General features: G+C 35.8%; 1 protein-coding gene across 6 annotated transcripts in view; it reads left to right on the top strand.

Annotated features, from left to right (window-relative positions):
* Positions 1 to 11: 11 nt before the first annotated feature.
* DPH6 (diphthamine biosynthesis 6) overlaps positions 12 to 23,197 on the top strand; it is a 206,509-nt gene continuing 183,323 nt past the window's right edge. For 2 of the 6 annotated variants that reach the window (XM_027709095.1, XM_027709132.1), the window contains exons 1-3: positions 401 to 697; positions 4,980 to 5,074; positions 7,335 to 7,528. In XM_027709095.1, coding sequence (XP_027564896.1) covers positions 675 to 697; positions 4,980 to 5,074; positions 7,335 to 7,528 — 312 coding nt within the window. In that variant the 5' untranslated portion in view covers positions 401 to 674. Of the gene's footprint in view, positions 209 to 400; positions 698 to 3,253; positions 3,307 to 4,979; positions 5,075 to 7,334; positions 7,529 to 23,197 lie in introns of those variants that run through there. The other 4 variants (XM_027709122.1, XM_027709087.1, XM_027709103.1 and 1 more) reach the window with 4 other exon arrangements.

Raw genomic sequence — 23,197 nt, forward strand, 5'->3', positions numbered from 1 at the left:
GCAGCGGCGATTACAACCGGTCCGCGGCGACTTCTGAAGCCCCGCGGCAACTCCCGCCCTCAGAGCGGGCTCTGCCGGCCTCCCAGCCCCGGGACGCGGTGCAGTGGGGCTGCGACTGCGTCCCGAAGCGTCCCCAGCGGTCACCCCGAGGGAGGGGGCGGCCTCGCTCGGTCGACCCCGTTCCCTACACAACAGTCGCTTGCAGCAGGTCCGTGGCTCTTCGCTGAAGGCCAGAAGGCAACAGGCGGGCACGGAGGAGGTGGCAGGAGCGCCGGGCAATGCTCTCACACGGCCGGCCTGGGCCTGCCGGCGCAGCCGCCCTGCCCGCCATAGGTGCCCCGCGTTCTGCCTCCGCCGCCGCGCCCTCCTCCCTCCCGCCACCGGGCCACGCCCGGGCTCCGCCGTCCCGGCCGTGGCGCAGCCTTGCGGCGGCGGCAACACGCACCGCCGGGCGTGGGGAGCCGGTGGCTCGCCGAGCCTCCCGCCTGCGCAGGCAGTCTGCCGGCCTGCCCGGGAGGAGGGTCCGCCTAGTGAGGCGGCCAAGCGGTAGCATCGGAGGAGCCGGCGGCGTCCGCGGCCCAGGGTAGCTACGGCGACCGGGCTCCTTCCCTGCTGCGCTTCTCGGCTGTCGCGCACCTCCCTGTCAGTGTTACCGCCCCCGGCCTGTGACCAAGATGAGAGTAGTGGCTTTGATCAGGTAACGCGCTGAGGGAGCGCCCATGTGAGCGAGCGGGGCACGACTCGCAGGCGGAGGGAGGCCGCGGGGAGAAGCCGTGCCCGCCCGGGGGTCGCGCTCCACCCAGCGCCGTCTTGGAAACCTTCTCGTCCGGCCCCTCCCGCCCATGCGTTTCCTGCCGCCCCCCTTCCCCTGCCCTGGCGACTGTCGCCCGGCCGCCTGCCGGCTCTGCCCTCAGGGTGAGGATCTCACAGTTTCTTTTCTGGTCTCCCCGTGTTCCCGAGACGCTTCAGAACCTGGTGTCTGTTAAAAAAAAAAAAAGGAACCAGCAAAAAAACCCACCAAAAATCAAAAACCCAAAAACCCCACAACCAACTAACCAAAAGCCCCCAAACCACCACCCACAATTATTTTCCCCGATCGCCTGTTCGCCGCTCTCCCAGTGTCACGGGTTATCCCGCCGGCAGCGCGGCGGGAGCCGGAGCCGCGGGTAGCGCTTTGCGGATCGGAGGCGGCGTCCCTGGGGGCGCAGGGCTCGGCCGCGTGTCCTGCCCTTGTAGAGGGGGTTCTGCTCATTTGCAGTTCATTATCTTAACGCTAGTTTTTTCGAGTATTTCTTTTCAGAGAGATTTAATTTTGTAAAAGATGAAGCTCAGTCGTTTATATAGTTGGAACTGGACACAGCCCTATTTGTCGGGCTGCTGTGTTTGCCGTCCCAATCGTCCCCTCGCCCCCGCTGCTTTTAGTTAGTTTCTGCAGTTCTTACACTGTAAATATTTATATTTAGAAACATTAATATATTGTTTCAAGGACAGGCGTGTTCTTTTCTTGAAGAAGTAATACTTAGTTTAAAAAGAACAATCTAGAAAAACTAAATGGAAAAGAATTGTGCAGATGTGAGCAGTGTATTTTTGGGTGCAGTAGCTGTTTACTTAAGCCTTTAAGGTATTACATTCTTTCAGGCATTGTCTAAAATCAAACCTTGTTGACATTGGGGCTTGGCCACAACAATTGCAAATCATTCCAAACATCATCCAAAGAGGAGAAAATACAGGAAATGTTATCTATGTTTTGCAAGATTTGCTTAAATACAGAGTAAGAAAATATCAACTTTGGTGATTTTTCGTGTTTTATAGATAAGACTTTGTCTTCCAGGTTTACTTACATTGATTTTCTCTAAGCAGAGGAATGTGTTAAAAGGCAGGATGGAATAAAATCCTAAAAACAGGTTTTTAACACAATTGCTATTTTAATGGGCTGTTTTACTAGGATGGATTTAGTTTCAGTAATAGTTTTAAGAAGAGTTTTAAAGAAACGTCAAAGTGTCTGAATTTTTTGTAACAGAGCTAGCCTCAAAGATTAGAGGGGAAAAAAAGTATTTGAAAAGTGCTTCTTGCTTTTTGAGAAGGTCAGGATTATATATAAAACTGCTTTAACCTGTTTCTATTCCTTCTAAAATGCTGGCCGCACTTAAAGTTGATAGTCTTGCTTTAAGATGGTATTTATGGGGTAAACCCTGTATTGTGTTTTGTGCTAAATCATAGGCATTTTAAAGTCAGTCTTCAACCTGAAATACAATGTTTTTCAACTCTTTAATTCTTCTAGAATTTTTTTAACTGTAAATGCTTACACTTACCTTTAGAAAGGAATTTTGCTCAGAAGTCTTTTACAGGCTCATATCTTTATTGTTACTATGTTTTTTTTTTAATCTGGTATTTTGTTTGTTTGTAAGCTTGCCTGTTAACATGCTCGCAACCGTGTCCAAAAGAACCCTGACTTTGGTCCCACTGAGGAGTTTTCTGCAAAAAGGCCTTGTGATTTTCTTCTGTGATGAGAACTGAGAGGAGTTCCTGACCTACCTCAGTATATGCCTTCATCTCTCTTATGTGGACTGTGCTGAGTCCACCTTTCTCCCACAGCATGGACTGTTTTGGCTTCACTGATCTTAAACATAATGTGTTTTACAGCTAGTTTGGAAGGCCTTGTAGGTAGGCATGGTTTTGTTTTGTTTCTTGGTACTGTTAGTTTTTAGGGATAAGCAATATAGAAATTAAATAACAGTATAGTAGCATGTGATCCAGTGAGCAAAAATTTCCACCAAGTAGTTGGTGGTCTAGTGGGGGAAATACAAATGCAATCTCATCTTAAATGTCTCTTTATATATATATATCAATTGGAAAGATTAACAGATTTACTCCAGTGACCTTTTAATTTTTAAATATTGAAATGCTGTAAACAGCATAGGCAATTATCTACTGTTATATAATTCTTTTTTCTGAAGTGGTGTTTGTCACTGAAATCAGAACTAGTGGGAGACTTATTTTTTAGCATAAAGTCATTCAGCAAGAAAAGAGCCTTTGTCTCATTATGATTCTGCTAAGCCTGAAATTTCATATTATGAAGTGAATACTATCCATGTTTTCAAGCTATCAAGCACAGTTTTCAGAATTAATGAATGTATGATTTTTTTAAATTTTTTTTGCCATATATAGGTTAGAAGAAAATTGTAGATATGCATGAGAAGAATGTTAAGCAAGAGATGGAGCCTCAAATTAGGAATCTATTTATCATATTTATATTTACTTTTGTAGCACTGAAATAGAGGCAACTACTTTATGAAAATCCATTAGGTATGAAAAAATGCCCTGTTATTTATACTATTTCTACTTTGGATTTACAGAGCAAATGAACTACAGCATACAGAATTTTAGCATGGATAGAAGCAGGAATCAAGGGGAACAGCTCTATGGTTGCATTCCTGGAAGGCATTTTCAAGCTCTTGCATAAAGAGCTAAAGAGGGGAACTTTACGTTTAAAATTCTGAAGAAGTTTGTTGCAGAGTCACAGAATTATTTAGGTTGGAAAAGACCTCCAAGACATCCAACGTTTGACCAATCACCACCTTGTCAATCAGACCATAGCACTAAGTGCCACATCCAGTCATTTCTTTAACACCTCCAGGGATGGTAGCATTGGAATGGAGTCCATTCCAATGCTTGACAGCCCTTTCCGTGAAGAAATTCTTCCTGATGTCCAACCTGAATCTCCCCTGGTGCAGCTTGAGGCCATTTCTTCTTGTCCTGTCTCTAGCTGCCTGAGAGAAGAGGCTAACCCCTGCCTTGCTACAACCTCCTTTCAGGTAGAAATAGTAATAGTGTGGTCACAAGGAAACCAACGGTCTACTGTAGGAAGAGCTGCTTGTACTATCTGTTCTCCTGTGCATATCTTGGTGATTCTAAGAAAAGATGCAGTTTTACAGAGCTTGTGTAGATCTCTGTTCCCGTTCCTGCCCTGGTTTTTGTGCCATGGCATTTAAAGAAGCTGCGCAGAATCTCCACCTGCAGTTGTAGTTTGAATGCCGTGAGTCTAAACCTGGATCTTTTAAGCAGTGTGTATTCTAGAGTACTCTTAGTTTTATTGATTGATTGTAATAGTTCTTTTGCTAGTGATTAAAATCCATGAGAAGGACTTTTTCAGTTACATCAGAAGAGCAAGATTCTTTCCTCACTGATAGGGGAAAAGGTTCCAGTAGATCTTGAAGGAATGTCAAAATTAATTGTATTCTCTGTGTTGGATTATCGTGTGTTAGCCTCAGAGAAGATATAGTTATGTTTGGGTTTATATTTTTTTCTTACTAGCAGTAATTTTTATTTGCAGTTAAATGAGGTAAAAAATGTGTATATTCAATGCAGTGTCAACTGAAACTGCTGCCTGTAATAATTAAAGTTTTAGAGAATGGGAAGGACATTTAAAATGTTGAAAGTTTAGGTTAAGTATCCCACAAAGGTGAAATGTTATTTTTAACATAGAATCAGCAAGGTTTAGAAAAGATCTCTAAGATCATGGAGTCCAAGCATTAACCTATCACTACCAGGTCCACCACTAAACTGTGTCCCTAGGCACTATATCTACATGACAGACCTAATTTAAGAAGATTGCTAATGCTGACAACTCTGGAACAGATTTTGGTTTTCTGATCCAAGTTATCTGGTAATGAGTACAAAGTAATTTGTCTCTGGAGTAGAAGACAGTCTTTGTTTGAAGGAATTCCAGTGTCAGTGGCTGTTCTTCATGGAACCTCTCAGATTAATAAGATACAGGACTGGTTATGTGCTTTATGGATACTGTATTTAGGCCCTATACATATATAGTAATTTTATGGTGAAATCATTCTTTTCCTATCACTAATATTTTACAACTCTTTTCATATTTCAAAACTTTATAACCAACTCTGATTATGGTAATTTTTAAGCCATTAGGCAAAAGTTATAAGGGAATGAAACTTTTTTTCTTTTTCTTACAGTGGTGGGAAGGACAGCTGTTATAATATGATGCAGTGTGTTGCTGCTGGGCATCAGATTGTTGCTCTAGCCAATTTAAGACCTGCTGAAAACACAGGTATGAAAATCACATTTCTTACAGGAGATTTTTTTTATATATATTAGAAACTGAAGACACAACTGTGCCTGAATTAAGTTCCTTTATGTGTTTTTGTAGTTTTGCATATTGGAGGCAATATAGAAAACTTAAAAACGTAAAGAAAAAGAAAGTATTGTGAAGATGTATTAAATGTATTTTTCCTCATAGGGAAAGAAAAGCTTATAAAAAGATGAACATCAGTACAAGAAAGGTTTACACAATTTGAAAGAGAGAATACAGATGTCCTGGTGGTAAACAAAGGGATTGTGTCAATTTAGTAGCACAAATGTTAAAAGATGGGAGAGGATATCATCAACCAAAAGTAACGCTGTAGTTCTAGAAATGCTTTAAACTGGCATAAACCATTCCAGCTGCCAAAAACGTGCTATTATATGTTTGCTCATCTGTTTTTATCTTTGTGTGTGTTCCTTCATTATTCTAACCCAGCATCTGTGAACTCAATTGGGGAACTGATCTGGGTTGGGATTGACCCTGATGCACGTATTTTTCCTGCTTTTTCCCTTCCTTTTAGCTTTGACCAATTTTCTGATTAGTTCCTCAGAGGTTCCACCTAGACTTATTTCTGTGAAAGGCAGTGGGAGAAACTCAGGTAGCCAGTGGTGAGGTGAGAGAGTGAGCTGAGTACTTTTATATTGGACTGGAGCATAAATTGAATTTGAAGCGAGACTTGAAAAGCAAGTGAGTTGTTTCCCAGTTGGTAGGAGAGAATGTTAAAGGATGTTAACATACACTGACTGTTCAACCTATGTTAAGCGATTAAGTATGGTATCTGGTAACTGTATAGTGGGAAGATAGACAGAAAGTGAAGAAAAAAGGGAGCTGCCATCACAAACGAGTCACGAGCAGAACTGGCAAATGCTAGGGAAGTACAGGAACAATTTATTTTCTGGGTAGCTAGGACATAATAATCTCTAGTCTTGTTGAAATATGTTGTCTTTAAACTAATTTATCCACATCAGAAATGTAGAATATTGTCATTAAAGTCATAAAATGCTCTCTTTAAGTGTGTAGTTGGAAATTTTGTAGGAAGTTAATTGAGGTGCTTCAGGCAATAGCGAATTCTATGTCATTCTTTTTATTTTATCTTGTACCACTGTTGCCTGGAGAGTCTCAATTAATAAAGAAACTTTGTATTCTAAACAGAATATCAGTTAAAGACCTTGTCATATTGATGTATGTTGAAAAATACTGAATTTTCTTTTAAATCGACTCTTCTGGTCTAGGTTGGTTAGTTGTGATTATGGGTTTGGATTTGCCTATTTTGAGCAGAAACGTATCTGTTGTGTGGCATCAAATGTAACATGACCTAATTGTTACATCACGAATCAGTTATCTTGATCAATGTTACAGATCTTTTTCCTTGCAAGAAGTGCTCTGTAGGTATACAGCAGAAATGCTTGACGTCTCTATGTAAATTCAGAGAAGTATCAGTATTACAAATTAGCATTAAAATAGTGAGCTGTGTTAGCTTTTAATAAAGTGGAGATTTCACCAATAATGATGTATTACTTTATCAATCTCTTAGATTATCTGAAAGATTTGATATGTAAATGGTTTATTGTGTAGTTTGAGATTTAATTCTAATCCATGATGTCTGCATTTTAGCTGGTTTTTTTCTCATCTGGTAGCTACAAACTGCTTGTAAGAAAATTCAGTTAATTTTTTCTCCTGGTTAAGAAAATAGCTTTGTGTTGATTAAGCAATATCAAAAAATTATAGTGGTCTGCTTTTATTCTACTTAAGCAGAAATAATTTCCTTTCATGATGACCATGATGACAATTTTAACAGTAAAGTTTTTGTAAATTTTGACAACCTATTGCTTATTCTCAGAGTTGCAGTGCATTACAAATTTTTTGCTTCAAGTATGTTGAAATGTATCTGAGTCTGTGCTTCTGAACTGTGTTCCTATTAAAATTACTATATAAATAGGGGCAGAATTGGACTGGTATGAGATTTTCGGATGAAGCGGGAAGAAGAAAAGGCACCACGATTTGCAAATAGGCAGCATGTTTGTGACAGATGTCTTCCTCTCCATACGTCTGTTGCGTGGATAAATCTATTTTTTTCTTTCCATGTTTATAGCGGTATTGTCACCCAACATCTGTTTGTGCACTGAAAAATATTAACATTTAGATTTTTTCAGTGCTTTGTAGTCTTTGTATTATCTATAATTGTTGGAATAATGTACGTGATATGTTTGTTTCTTAATTGTGGCAGGGCAGACTGATGAATTGGACAGCTATATGTACCAGACAGTAGGACACCATGCCATTGACCTGTATGCTGATGCATTGGATTTGCCACTCTATCGTGGTTTCATAAAGGGTACCAGTGTAAATACTGGAAGAGTGTATAAAGCATGCCAGGAAGATGAGGTTGAAGACCTTTACCATCTCATGAAACTTGTTAAGGTATGCTGATTGAAAAGAATTATATAGTTGGGAATAATTATGTTGCTTAACTCATTTATGAATTTAAGTGATCCACTTAGGTATTTATGGAAAGCTTTGAGAAAAAAATGGAACACTTTTACAGGTTTTATTTCTATTCCTTTCTTTCCTTCTGGCACTGTAAATATAAAACATAACTAAGTTCCTTTTTCCCACAATGTGAATCAGATTTATTAATCCCCATTTCAAGCCAAAAACTGGTTTCTGTTTAATAAAAACACCTGTAACAGGTGCTTGGCATATACTACAAAAAAACATAATTGTGACAATCACCTATAAATAGAATGTTTAAGTTGCTTTGTATTTGAAATAATGCATCATTTCATTACTGTAATGAGAGATCTTTTGGATTTGGGGCATTTACCAATGTATTGAAAGTAATGTCTAGACATTTCCATTTGAGTACACTTGTACTCTGTAAACCAGAATCTGCTATTTGTCTGTATGTTACAGATCATTTATGAAGTATTACAGAATATTATACAGTGATAGTTTTGATCCTGGTAGTCCTGTATCTATATTCTAATATATGACATCATAGCAGTACCATTTATCAATCCTTTTTAGCTGTAAAATCAATTAAAGGGAGATGATGAGCTTATTATCTGAAACACTTAAAATTTATTCTCTGTTCTTTTTCAAAATCTGTCATGTAGTACTTTATTTTCTGCCAGAATTAAATCAAATCTCATTGAAAAAAATAGAAAACCTCCCATTGACTCTAGAGGTTTCCCACAGAGTTTGAATGAACATGCTATGTTTTCAACTAATTGTGTTGATGACTGCTGTGCATAATACTAAAACCAATACAATGTTCAGAAGATCATAATTGTTATCTTAAAGAAAGTAAATACATAATTTTATTGATCAAACTGGTAGACTACTTTCTGAAACTTCAATTAAAGATGTTTTTAGTCTTCAGGTCAGGTATTGAGCATTAATTATCCAGCTCCTTTTCTTTCACTGAAATGAGAATTGAGAGTCATGAACCTAAAAGCTTCAGGTTTTATTCTGTGTTCAGTTTAAAAGCAGATCAAATTGCAGATAAGACCCCAAAATGTGGTTGGAGTGCAGAGTGCTTCCTGAACCATCTTGCAGTCAAATGTTACATCTTCTAAACATTTTTGGCAGGAAAATCCTGTTCATCTAAAGTAAAATTAAGATCATACACCTGTGTTAGAGTATGAGACTACAAAACAGTAGAACAGCATGTAGGCACTACAGCCTCAAGTTGTGCTGGGGAGGTTTAGATTGGATATTAGGAAAAATTTCTTCACTGAAAGGGTTATCAAGCATTAGAACAGGCTGCCCAGGGAAATGATTGAGTCACTGTCTCTGGAGGTATTTAAGACATATAGTCTGGGTGCCTAGGGGCATGGTTTAGTGGTGAATTTGGCAGTGTTAGGTTAGTGGTTGGACTTGATGATTTCAAGGGTCTTTTGCAACCTAAATGATTCTATGATTATGCTCTAGAGTGCTTCATAGAGGTTTTAAATGGAATGTGCATATCATGCAGTGCAGGAATCAAAGGCAATATGATACAGCAGTTTTAAATTATTTTTGAACCATGATAGCATTAGAAAGTAGAAGGACTGGTATCTGCTGTCTCTTAAAGCTGCATGCTAACAGCTTTCTGCTGCTGGGTAAGATAATAAATTACTGATCAATTTAAATAAAAATGGGCAAATTAGTGGCAATTAAGATGATACTTCCTTTACGATTCTTGCTGTCTTTGGAGGAATGGATGCCTGACGTAAATTAATGCTAATGTTAAATCTTGACAACTTCTGCTTTGGAAGTTTGTACATGATAATTATAACTATAGTTGTTATATAGTGTATAGATGTTATCAGGTTGTCTGGAACTAAATAACTATTTCTTTCCTATATAGAAATATTAATTTCACTGTGTGATATCTCAAAGCATACATATTAACAATATACTGCCTTTATGTTAGACTTTGTATAATCATGTTTTTAGAGTCAAACCTAGCTATGAAATTCTGATGCAAAAGTTTCAGGAAGATGTCTCACATATTTTGATGAATAATGACAAAATTATCAGAGGGACATAAACTACAGCAGCTGTGGTTTTTTAATTTTAAGAAAAAGACATTAACATTTTTCTTCTCTGTGTTAACAGTAACTTTGAGAGCTTTCTGGTTTTATTTTTTTCACATTTTTTAATAACTGCTGTTTAGTAGCTTTACTATGTAAGTCTTAATCACTGAGGATTTTGCTTTAGGAATGTTTTTCCCCAGATGTTAATAGTTTTAAACAGTGAAGTCAATTTGCATTCTCTTGAAGGGAGGGGAGGAATTTTGTGGAAGCCTTGTCAAAACCATCCTTGAGTGGTTGTAATTTTAAAACACTGGTCAAATAACATAGCTCTGTTTTTCTGTTAAATGGTTCAGGGCCAAGAATATGGGAAAGGTATGTCTAGATCAAAATGACATAGTGTGCCTCACTTTCTGTTTGCAAAGAATGCTTGTATTGCAAGTACTTCTTTAGTAAAAAATTAAAACAAAGCACATTTGAAAAACTGTATGAATTTGAAAGCATTCAGTGTTTCTAAAAACAACGTTATTAGAACAAGATTTCCAGAAAGTAAAATATTCCCTTGCAGTTCTGGGAAAACCAGGACAACAATCCTGTTCTAGTCCATGTGCCTCAGCGAATGATATTGACTGCCAGTGATTGTAAACCTGTTGATTTTATTGTCACAAAACCAGGTGATTGATAGGTATAAAGGAAATTTATGTTTATTTTTTAGTTGGCTAATGCCACGTTTTAGATTCTGTACTCAATATATATTGTGAAGCATATCAGAGTATTTATATGATGTTTAAATGTATCTCACTAGGCAGTCCTCACCTGATAGTAGAATATTTACATTGTAAGAAGTGTAAATCTTGAACTCTAAGGAATAATTTAATCTCCTTTCAGTGTTACTGAACAGGAATTACTGACACCCTTGTTTGTCCATGTTTGTATTGGAGATTTTCCCAGCAAAGCATGTAAGCACTAGTGTTTCTTAGTTACCTGAATTATCCTTCATTCATATTTTCATTTAGAAATGTGGGGGGAAACTGTATTTCATTCCCGCTAGTGGTGGGAAGGACTGGAGTGTGGAGAGCTTTGGGGAAACTTTCCTACAACATCTCAATTTAGGGATATTGAACTGTTTTCTCATCTTTTCTATTATGATCTTGTTCAAATAATACATTGATGATTTATGCAAGCACATACAGAAGTGCTATTAGATGGGTTGAATGTTGGATTATTTTCTGTATCTCATGGAACTATGGCTTAACTTTAGTTTAGCAGCTTTCAGCCTATACAAACCAATACATGATAATTTATTTCAGTGCTTGATTTCAGTAGACAATTCTGTCCTCTTTCAAATTTCTTGCCTTATCTCCTCAGTGAAGTCTTTGCCTTTTTTTGGTAAGTTTCCACTGCTGAACTAATTTGCAGAGTTCTTGAATTTGATAAAAATGTTTTTCTTCTAGCTGCTTTTTTTTTTCATTTTTGTCAATAACACGTTTAATTACTTGAGGTTTTTTAATGAGTATTTTAAAAGGTGATTCTATATATAGTTCCTTTATAATATATTTCCCTGTGTTTATTATAAATCATGAAAATGAATTTTTAGTGGATTTTCAGTTTCAACATATAATTTCTGTCAGAGTTCTCTTTATTGTGCAGTTTGTGGATTCAGAACCTGCAAGCTCACAAAAAAATGGAGTCCACTTGAAGGAAATTTATATACTGGTGCTCAGGACTGAAGGACTATTAATTATGAAATCATCTATTGATCATCAACTGAAAAATAAGAACTGATGTTGGATATATTTGATGTATGAAACATTTGAATAATAATAGCCTTTGCTTATGGCACTGTTTCATTTTATCAGAAATGTGGAAGGGCAAAGAAAGAAAATTTATTTTCTAAAATATTGTCACATTCTGGAGCAGTGATCTTATAACTCAGTCAGTCACTAAGAATAAGTAACGTATTTTTTAGTTCCAGAAACAAAGAGCTTAGTAAGACAGTGTGACTTCTGTATTTAATAGTTATTTTTAAGGACAGGATCACGATTTTTTAAATGGTCCCAGACTGATGTTTACTGAAGATGGACAGTATTCCTGCCTAAGAGTTAAAATTACAATAGCAATGACATTTTAGATGTTATTTAAGATGATATTTTGTCTCAGACAAGGTGTATTAACTGTGTGAGTTCAAGTGGAATAACTTAGGTCCTATAGTTATTCAGTGAAACTCCTTGAGACTTGGATTTCTTCAGAAAGCAGTTCTTTGGGGTTTGGGATGAATGGATGAAATACACAAGGTTATTCTGTGGCCTTCAGATAGGGATTAATTCCCTCACAGAACATAAAGCTTTCAATTCTTTGGTATTGCTAATAGTCTTCCATGCTAAGGAAACAATCTTCCTTTCACCCTTCTCCAGAATTCAGGTGCTTTGGCCAGTGGGTAAAAAGAGTTCTCGGATTCAGTTTGCCGACTGACTTTCTGTGGCTTTTGTACAGCCAAAGGTTTAGGTGTTCCCACCAGGAAAAATACATGAATAAATGTAACATAGTGTGTTACTGCAGGTGTTGCTTCATTGTCTTCACTGTCATAAAATGCATTTAAAAGAAATAGTAAAGTATATAGGAATAGCCATTTGGCTTTTAGGTGTCCATTTTAAATCAACTCTTGGTATACATGTGTGTGGCTTCAGTTTTAGTATGTGCGTGATAAAGACTAGTAGTGTACTCTTAACTCATACAGATAATGTTTGCAGAATTTCTTAGGAGTCTTAAAGATCTCAATAATTCTTAGCTATCGAATCCTGATTGACTTCAAGAATCTGTCATCTGAGGTTCTCACCCTGACGTTCACCAAACTATTTTTGCAGTTTTTAAGTTCAGACAAAGTAGGTAGTTGATGGGATTCAGAGAGTTTAGAAGTGTGCAGAAGAGTTTCTGTTCTAGTAATTTCCCATGTTTTCAGTTGAAGAAAATCTGGTATTTTCCCTATTATGATCTGAATTAACTGTAGGTGTATAGATTAACTCCTCAGTGTTATATTTCTCAATTTTGGAAAAAAGATTAAATTATAGGGAGAAGTATTTTTCTTTATGCTGAATTTCCAAAATAATCACTCCTCCCTATTTTTTTGCCTATATTTTGCTTATTGCAAATCACAAATACTGTGTCCTTGATATTTTGATAGATTAACTTCATATATAATTCAGCGGCTGAAATATAGAATTTATGCATAGCAAGGGAAATTATAAGTATTGAAAAATTTGTAAAAAATCTTCAATGTCCATTTAGGGGGAACAGTCATAGATAAAACAATGGAATTTATTTATTGGGCTCATTACTAACACATGGAAGTTAAATGTGAACTTTTAGAAATTGTATGAAGCGGCTGCCTAGACTGACAAGAAATAAATAACTGTGCTTCTTTGTAAAGTAAGATTTTTTTTTTAAATCAAAATATTTGCTGTGTTTTTTCATAGACTAAGTTCCTCTTCCTTTTATAATGAGTAGATTTTTATCTGCAAGGATTTGAATTGTCCCTTTGCACTCATCATGTTAAATGATTACTTTTTTTTAATCGACTTGTTATTTTTTTCTTTTAATTAATTCTGGATTGGAGCTCCATAACTTCCTCCACCTAGGGGATGACCATTGTCATCAGAAGTGAATAAGAGTGTGAATTAAGGGAAGAGGGTAAGAAGTAATTGCATAGTTGGCAGTGCTTTAAGCACTGTAAAAATAATTAAGTAACTTGTTCCATCCAAAAGACAGGGTTTGTTTAGGTTGGTTTGTTTGTTTGGGTTTTTTATAGTATGAATGTTAAAATGAGATGGGAACAAGGAAATTTTTTAATCAACAGGATGCCTGTCATTCTCTGTGTCTCATCTGAACTGTTCAGGCGGGGTCAATTTTTTTTTTCCAGAAGGGTATCTTCAGCAATATCTTTGAGGTAGTTTCTTCCTGTGAGAAATGTTGAGCTTTATGTAAACAAAAAAGTCACTGTATTTCTCCCTACTACATGTGTGGAGTTGTTTTTACTCACTCTCAGTCTTGTTGTGTTAATATTGAATAAGCAGAGACAGTCAGACTGGTGGTGAAAGATGGTAAGCAAGCCGGAGGGCTTGTTCTGGTCAGCTTTAAACCTCTGATTGCCAGGTTTTCCTAATTTCCCATTTCCAGGGCATCTCTAGTGTGACCTTGCCTGCTGAATATGATGTTCTGGGTTGCAAGATTCTCACATGCATTTGGGAATGGGCAGCCAGGCATTGTTTACAGGATGCCAAATGAACCGTGCACTCACAGCAAGTTTGATAAACACATATTTCCTCCTTTTATCAGTGAGATTGCAGAATGTGAAGTATGAATTTCCAGTTTTACTCCTTCCCCTCAGACCTTTTCCTGTTTAAAAACTGAATCTCACTAATTGGATGATGATACATCCTTAGTTTTTGGATTGCTTTTTTTGGTTTTGATGTTTTGAAATCTGCTTACTGGTCACTGACACTTTATTTCAGTGGTTACCTTGACCAGGTTTCATAGACTTTCAGAGAAAAGCTTTCCATTTGCTCAGCACAGAAAAGGTTCATCCCTATCAATGTAAAGTGAATGCTAATTAACAGTAATGACTTCTAATCACTTTGCTTTTATACTCCTTGAGGAGCACTGCTATTATCCAATGTAGTTAAGTGAAATGCTTGTATATGTATCAACAATGCTGTATTTCTTCTCACAGCTATTGCTCATAATCAAGCTTTGAATAAATTACGATAGTAAAATTGGTTTTAATGTGCTTTATTGCATGTGGAGAAAGAAACCTTAAATATCTTGTTAAATATCTTAAATATTCAGAGAGTTATTTATTAACGTTTTGGCATTCAGTATTGTAGTTAAATGGAAAAATATATTAAGATGTTTAAGTCAATTTTGAAAACATTATCAAAACTTTTTTCATCATTTGAATTTTATTTAAGTGACGTGCGTAGACTCAACAGTCTCTGAAGCAGCCCCATTTGTATCCAATTGCATCTCTCTAGGAATGTACTGCAAATTTCTGACTTAAAATGCAGTTAAATTTTACACAGAACAAACATGTATCTTAACTTGAGAACTTCACCTGTTTTAGCCTCGTGTCATAGTGTATATATAGGATAATATGCATTTATGCATGTCTCTTATTAAGACAGTGTATCTAAAAACTGGTTAGTTTTCTTTATTTGCATGCAAACTGCCTGCCTGCCTGCAATCATATACACTTCAAAAAGAGTATAAAAGTAGTACTAGTGAAATTTTTATCCACAGCTGGAAACAATAAAATAAGGTGAAACTTTATTTTAGCAAAACTAGACTGCCAGAAGCAATGCTAATGAAAGGAGATTATAAACTGGTAGTATATGTTAAACAATTTTAAAGCAGTTCTTATTTAGAAATAGAATTAGCTTGAAGACAGAATAGATGTGAATTTGAAATTTAGTGAACTTTTCCACTTAACATTGCACATACAGGGCCTGTTTGGAAGCCATAGATGGCAAAATCTGGATGAAACCCATTTCTGACATGAAAATTAGTTTTTGTTTTAATTTCTATTTTAGTAATAAGTTGCTTGAAACAATTACTTAAACCACTTAGAAGAAATTCTAGGTCTTAGTGTCTATGAGGGAACTGGGGGTCTTGCATAGTAAGTATATTTGTGCTGCCTGGTTTTGCAATTTATAAAAAAAATTAGATTTTCATTTTCTGTGGCAGTTTCCTTTAATGTAGTACATCTGTCTTTGCATGCTTAGAGACACAGTTCTTTCACAGTTACCATCACAGTTCTTATGGATGTGGATGTGAGTGAGTATCCACAGGCACCGTCTGTGGTTTTGATTTTGTTTGTTTTGTTCATTCATTCACATAGCTTTAGACAATTTTATGGTATGTTTAGTTTGCTTGAGCATCTTTGTTAATGTTTATTCTTTGGTTTGTTATGAAGTCATTGCCTAAATTAATTTCAAATTCCCTTCCATGTAGCCTTTACTCTTGAAATGGAAATTTGAGTCAGTGTTCATAAAAGTCCTGTGTTCTTTTGCTGTAGGATTGTAAAACATGCTGCTTGTGGGTTTTCCCACTGCAATGTTGATAAAAAGCAACACCTTTCTTCTCCAGAGTTTTATGAAATGATTGATACCTTCCATATCTTATTTCAGTACTTTGATTTCTTACTTGGCATCTTCATAATGCTTTTAAAGGATAAAAATGAAATATATATTAAAAAAATAATTATTCTGTACTGAGGTAATTGACTGTTTTATATTATTTACACTTCTCATTAGGCAGTAGTTATATAACTTTTAAAATTCATTAGTGTTAATGAAATGTAGTTGGGGTTATTTCTAATAAAATACAATCAAAGACAGGGAAACTTTCGTATAAACTAGCAGTAAAACATCTATCAAATGTCTTTTCATAAATATTTGTCTCTCTCAAGCCCATTCTTTGTGTAAAAATCATTTTGCATGGAATTACTCAGTTATTTAAGCTGACTTATTTAACGTACCTTCACCTTTTGTATGAATGTCATACATACAGCAATCTCAAGGTTACATTTTTTTCAGCTGGACATTTGCTGTTTCTGATCGATATATTTAAAGGTAATTCTTCTGGAAAGGCTGGGATTTAATTTGGTTTATATTGCACCAATGTTACTGCTTTAAAAGTAGAAATGATTGATTTGTTACTGTCATTATGAAAAGAAATAAAATGGAACTGGCCTTTTATACTGTGAAAGGACTGTGTAGTGTGAGGATATTCTTTCTGTTGATAAATTCTGCCTGTGGAAGAATTGCATAACAGTCATCATTCATTTTCATATTGATTATGAGTGGGATGCCAGTAATAGGTTGCTGTTTGCAAAGGATAAGGTGGCACTATGATTAGTTACCTTTTCCATGGAAAGCACGACAAAGGAAAATGCCAAATGTGTGCACTGCAGTATTTCTATCAGCCTGACGGTCTGTTACATGAACTTTTTTTTCAGTCCATTTTCCTTCAGAAATACAGCTTCAGTCTTTTTACCTTATTATTGTTTTAGGTTTAGTGCATTTGCATGCTCTCCTAACTCCAGATTCTTCCCTTAGTTCATTATTTATTTTCTTGACAATCTTCTGTTCTTGGGCCCTATCAGCATTATAACTGTTGAAAACTGATACAACAGTGCCCTCTGTAGTTTCTCCCTACATGGTTACTACCTGCAGCTGGCTTTGAGCATTTAGGTAAAGAACAGGATGTTTAGACTTATTTTTAGCTCAAACAAAAGCCCATTTTTTCTTAAGGAAACATTTTGATTTTTCACTGACTGTTTTATATGCAAGAAAGGGAACAAAAGAGGCTGTTCTGACTCATCTTCTAGGTTTATAAGATCTCCTGTCATTATCTAGTGAAAATCTGAAATTTTATCAGGCATTCATTCAGGGCAGTCATTAAAATGGGATAGGATTTTCTGAGTTGTTAGGCTTTTTGAAGCTTTTGTTTGAAATGGAGCTTCAAAACAAAAGAATTTTAAACTTAATTCCTTTGTGCTTGCTGCTTCTCCTAAATTAGTTCTTACATGATCTGCCAGGGACTAAAGACATGCTCGCCATCAGAACACCTAAGCTTTATTAACGATGTTGTTTAATTCACACGGTGACTGAAGTAATTGTTGTTCATTAGCATTGATTTGTCTCCAAAACTCATTTACAATTTAGATTTCTCTTTTATCTCATTGTAACTTAATGTGCAAATAACTTTTTAGTCTGTGTTTTCTGCAGAACTCATTGGGTGGGTTCAGAATTGAACATACATGTTCCCTACATTTGCATACGTGCATGTTCATACTCATACCCTGCCATTTAAATATTATAGACTACAATAAAAAAGCATGACCTTTTAAAAAATAAATGCTTTAACTACAATTAGTTTCTTCTGTAACAGCACCATAAAAGTCACTCTGTGAAAAGTTAAATGGCTTTATTTTATGATGGGGAGTGTTAATGTACGTGTAGAACACACTCTTAATGCACTTTTATGAAATGAAAATCATAAGTCATCGCAGTAAATTATAGTTAATGATGTAACCATTGATGGCTATTCAAAACATTCCTGTATCTCTAATGATTTGTGTAAAACACATGACTGACCACATGGCTTCGTTTGTTTGGAACAGTAGATAGATAAATGCACCAGCTTTCTACTTCTGAAGACCATTTTTTCTGTGTAACAAGTGATAAGATTTTGGGGGAGTAAATAGTACATCACAAACCACTTGCAGGATTTGAGATACGGTAATAAATAGAGATGAAGACTAATTTAGTATTAAATTAAGAGGTGAGATGCTTCAGAAATGTAGTATGTAGAAGCTCTTTTTTTTTTTTTTCTGTTTCATGGGTAATCACTAGCCTCTAGTCATACAATATCTTTACTTTTTATTGTGGGATTTTTTTATACCGAAATGTTGCTGGAGGAAGCAACTATAATGGCATAATGTGCACAGGCTAATCCCAAAAATACCCCATATTTACTATCCATTAACATAATTCAATTACAGAACTAAAAAGGTTACCCATGTTATTTGAGTAAAGCAACTCTTATTCTACTGGCAAAAAACTAATGTGGTCAAGTAATTTGACAATAAAGGTGATTTGGTCAAAAGTACTTTCCTTCACTCTAAATATAAACTCTGAATCAAGCCTAATTCTTGCACCTATTGCATAATTATTCTTAATTGTAAGTATTGGGAGGGGAGAAGAGTGTTAATTTTTGTTAATGAGCTTCTTCATGCATGGGGATTTTCTTATGGTAAAACAAGTATTATTTTTTTAAACAGTATGGCCAAACCATGGATTGTTTTTAAAGTGATCTTGAAAGCTTACTTCATGAAGGAAGGGGAGAGATTGAGTATTAGAAGAAAGAGGCAATATAAATTTCTACTTTAAAGTAAATAGCTACTTGAGATATAATTTTAATATTTTTAATGGAACTTCATCACAGTTCAGTCTCTTTAAACAAATCTACCACACAGATCAGTGGGAATTTTGCTTAGAAAATGAATTCTTCATTAAAATATTTTAATTAAGAATACAAGTACAGGTGATTTGTTATAAGTGTGATCTGGTTAGCAGTGACGAAGGTTTTAATTTTAAACTGCAACCTCTGAGATAGATAAGATGTTGTCTACTTGGAAAAATGAATAATATGTATTTTCTTGCAATGAAACTAGCCAATTAAGATTCAGCATAATTAAAATAGTGATAAATGTCAACTACAATATTGGAAACAATAAATTACAGCTTTTCTGTCTGCTGAGAGCTGGCATAATTTACCAAGACTGGGCAAAGAAGTGACAGATGCTTATAGGAAATGTCCTGTTTAGTCCACATATTTTTCTGTTTAGTTGAAGTGTTGATGACTTTAGCCCATTCTATAATCATTACCTCCCCCTAAATACCGTGCTTCTTTTCATTTAGTTGGATTATGTGATCTATGTCTGAAATCTTTAATAAAAGAGAATATATGTTTAAGGGAAATTTGTAGTTGAAAATACTTGTTTTCAAATAACTTGCTTAAGAATGATCATTTTCAAATGTCCTTTCATAAAATCTAAGCTGTTGCAAAGTAATTAAGGGTATTTCTGAAAAATGTCTTAATTTAATTCCTAGTATTTCTTTGACTCTGAAATACCAAAAGATGTGGAGACTGAATGATGGGAATGTATGTTATATATAAAATAATAAATATCTATTCCAATTTACTTAGTTAACAGTTGCCTACACTATAGCACTACTTATAAGAAGAAAAACAAATGTTGCTATCTAAAATGGAACATTATTTGACATAACAGAAGAACTATTGACTGTTCTCACTGGAGACATTTATAAGAGTCTTTTTTTATGACCCTAGGACATATGATTATGCCTTTATGATTACATTTAAGTTTTTTTATCCTTTTTTTTAGGATAGTCTTTGAAAGACATTTTTTATTTTACTTTCAAGACATTCTTTCTTTCTCTAGAACTTGATCACATGAGAGAGAATCTTTGATGGCATATTATTTTTAAAGGAAAAAACATAGTATTTAAGTTTAACTTGGTTACTTGATGGCCTGGTTTTATAACTTCAGGAAATATAGATAATATCCTCAAAATTATTGTGAAGCATCGGTAGATACTGAGAAGTTAGGTACTGAAAACAACTGAACACTTTTCCTTTGAAGTATTTTCTTAAGAACCTGTTTCTTCAACATTCCTTAGGCATCTTGTTTTGCTGTCTTCTGTGTTATCCACAACCCTCATTTTTTTCTTTTCTTCTGCTGTTTTGCTTGGACAGTGACTTGTCAAGTAGATGGGTTTTGGCTATTTTTTCTTCTTTGTGGTGTACTTTTAGTATCTATAACAGTGATACCCTTGTATTTCAGGAAGGCAGAGTTTATTACAGATTATGTCATCCAATAGGTGCATTAAACTACCTGGCATAGCTTTTTTGTCTTGTCATTTTTCAAATTCTTTGTTTCCTGGCCAATGTACCAGCACAAAGAAAGGATTAATTTGTATGTAAATAATATTTTGTAGAACTTAAGTTTAAACTTTTGGGATTTTACAGAGCTGGATAACAATTGGTTTATAATTGCTGGGATTAATTTATTAAACTTTCTTGTTCATATAGTCATGTTTCATTCTGCTACAGTTTGTCCAGTATTTTTTTTTTCACATGCCTTAACTTTCTTTTAGATCTTACAAATTTTCAGTAATCCGAGTGGTTTTGTGATATAATAGTCCTTTTGGCCACCTTCAGGGTTATCTTTATCCTTTGGAGACCAGTCCCATGTTCTCTGAAACTCTGCCAGTCATTATTTATTACCCACTTGTCATTATGACTTATTCATTGCTTACATCACCATTCTCAAAAGTATTGCTTTACAGAAATGGTGAACACTGCCGTGAAAGGAAGATCAATAAATGCTTTCAAAGGAAGATTTACCCTAAGACTTAGATCTTCTTTTTAATACTAGTCTTCGTTTTAATAATAGATCTTCTTTTTAATAATAATCTGTGCTATTAGTTATGAGATGGTTTTAATATTTTAACATCAAGTACCCTTTTTCTGAAAATGGAAAGATGCTATTGCATTAACTAACTTTTGTGGAGCAGCATGACTTGGGCAGTTAAGTTGTATAACATACAGTTTTCCAATTTTCAATACTTTGTGGTTTTTCCTGAATGCTTATCTTGTGAGCTAAAAATAAGCAGTTTCATTCCTTAAGAAAAAGTGATAAAAAATTTATATAATAAACACTTGGAAATATTTCTTTGAATTTTAGTGATACTGTTTCGTGTAACTGCACAAAGAGAGGAAAGGGCTTCTTCGAAATCATCAGTTGGAAAAAACAGAAAAAATTCTACTTCTCCCCATATCTATTTAAATTGTTTTGAGAGCTTGATGACCCATGCTGTTTTTCCAGAGCATCCAATTTCATGTGTCATGGTGACTCTTGACACTTTCTTGAAAGGTAGTTGTTCTAGAAGCTATGTGAATATATAATATTAAGTTTATTCTATTAGTTGCAAATTCAGGCAGCTGAGAATCTGAAAGTGGCAAAGGCATAATTTCATGCTCTCCTTTATATTGTCTTCTATTTCAAATATGCTGGAAAAGCAGATTTTAATCGTACTATATTAAAAATTATATGATGAAACCCACTGGAGTGAAACTAAACAAAAAGGTCGTATGGATATGTGATGTTTCATAAATTTTTACTTCTTGATTCTGCAATGTTAATTTTTTTCATTATTTTTGAAGTGAAGATTAAAAGTTCTGTAACAAATGTGCATGCAAATGTGGACCAGACAGATGAAGAAGCTGGAAACCTAGTCTCCTTCACAGTAGAAACTTCTGCAACATAAAATGAGGGAGTGCCACATCTAATTGGCAACCTGCTATTACATAGGTAGAGAACAGGTTTCATGGGCTAAATTTTTGTATTCATAAGATGATTGGAGGTTTCACTGGGAATTTTTGTTCAGCTGATTCGTTTCTTTTTTTACCTCATAGTTGCTACTCTATCAGTTGATAGAATCCTCAGTGCTGTTTTATTGTCAGTTGCTCCCAATACAGTTATATCTATGTCGTTCCAGCCTTGGAATATTCATGTTCTCAGTAATTATTTTGCTAGGCTGTCAGGATTTTGGCTGCCAGAATATTCCTGAGAAATACAAACTAAAGAGAGGGTTTGTCACATTATTTAATGTGGGTGTAGTGCAGTGTAGAATAGGAACTGCTCTTCCCTTGGCCATTGCTGCAATAGGAATGCAAAGTAATATAGTTAAGTGTTTTTGAAGGATGTGCTCTCCAGTCTCAAAGCATTAGGCAGTGCTATAGATAGTGTCAGGTACTGTATGTTAGCAGACTATTAGAGTAGCCTGCTCTAGTACTTATCTTTTCTGTATTAGCAGTTACCCTACTTCAGACTTAAGCATAATCAAAGTTGGAGAAATATAAGAGGTCTTCCAGGGATTACATTTTCCGTATTTGATCAAAGCAATGTATCATGTTAAAAAAAAAAAAAAGTAAAATCCTTAAATATCTAAGAAATTCAAAAGCAGGAGGTTCTTGCTTCCAGGCTTGTTTTCAGTCAGTAGTCTGGCATGCTGGTTTGTAGCAAGTGTTCCTCAACTCCTAGTTCCTGGGAAGCTTCCTTTCCCTCTCTTCTGAAGTCTGTTGAAAATCTTTTCACTTCCTTAGTTGTGCAGTTTTATCTTTATGAGGCAAGGGTCATCTCTAATGCCTAAGTTCTTATTTCAGTAAAATGTAGAACTCATCCTTTTCTTTGGTCACTTGTGTTTCAGTGCCTGGCATGTTTGACAGGATGTTGCATTGTTGTCGGTATGTACGTTTAAAACACGTGAAGTACACTCAACCTAATTTGTTAATTGTATCTTGTTAAGAACTGTGGACTAAGGCCACATTTGCAAGTCTCATGTTATTTTAGTACTTCAATTGAAAATGGGATTAGGATCCTTTACCTCTTCCTCCCAAGCATACAATCACGGTGCATTGTGAACAGGAGGCACTGGTTTAAAATACTGAGACCATGAAAACTTCTCATTTAAAAAACTGACATCTGTCAATAAAACAACTATTCAGGCTGAAAGCTTAACATAAATATTTTGCTTCTGCTAAATTAGACAACAATATTTGCGGGAAGGCCACACTAGCTTTGAAATGGGTAAGAAAGCTCAATAATGGACAGCCCATTGTGCAAATGTCTGCTCTGGGAACTGGAAGGGGACTGAAATCTTAGAGAATGTGATTGGCCCTGAACTTTTGCCATCTATAAACATTTCTAATGTCCTTGTCCCTGCCTGGCTGTTTTTTGTTTTTTGAAACTATCTTTTTGTGTCAGTCAGTTTGTGTGGGACTAGACTCGGAGACTGTTACTTGTCTGGTAGATTCTTTGGTGAATAAAAATACTTCTGCTCTTATTAAAAAGCTGTTTTCTTTTTCCTGTTATCCTGTTAGTGCAGTCCACAGTCACATGTACCAAAGGCTCTGGTCATGATAAGTACTA

The sequence above is a fragment of the Neopelma chrysocephalum genome, unplaced genomic scaffold (genome assembly GCF_003984885.1).
Source record: "Neopelma chrysocephalum unplaced genomic scaffold, ASM398488v2 Primary Assembly neopelma1_24, whole genome shotgun sequence".
Classification (NCBI taxonomy): Eukaryota; Metazoa; Chordata; class Aves; order Passeriformes; family Pipridae; genus Neopelma; species Neopelma chrysocephalum.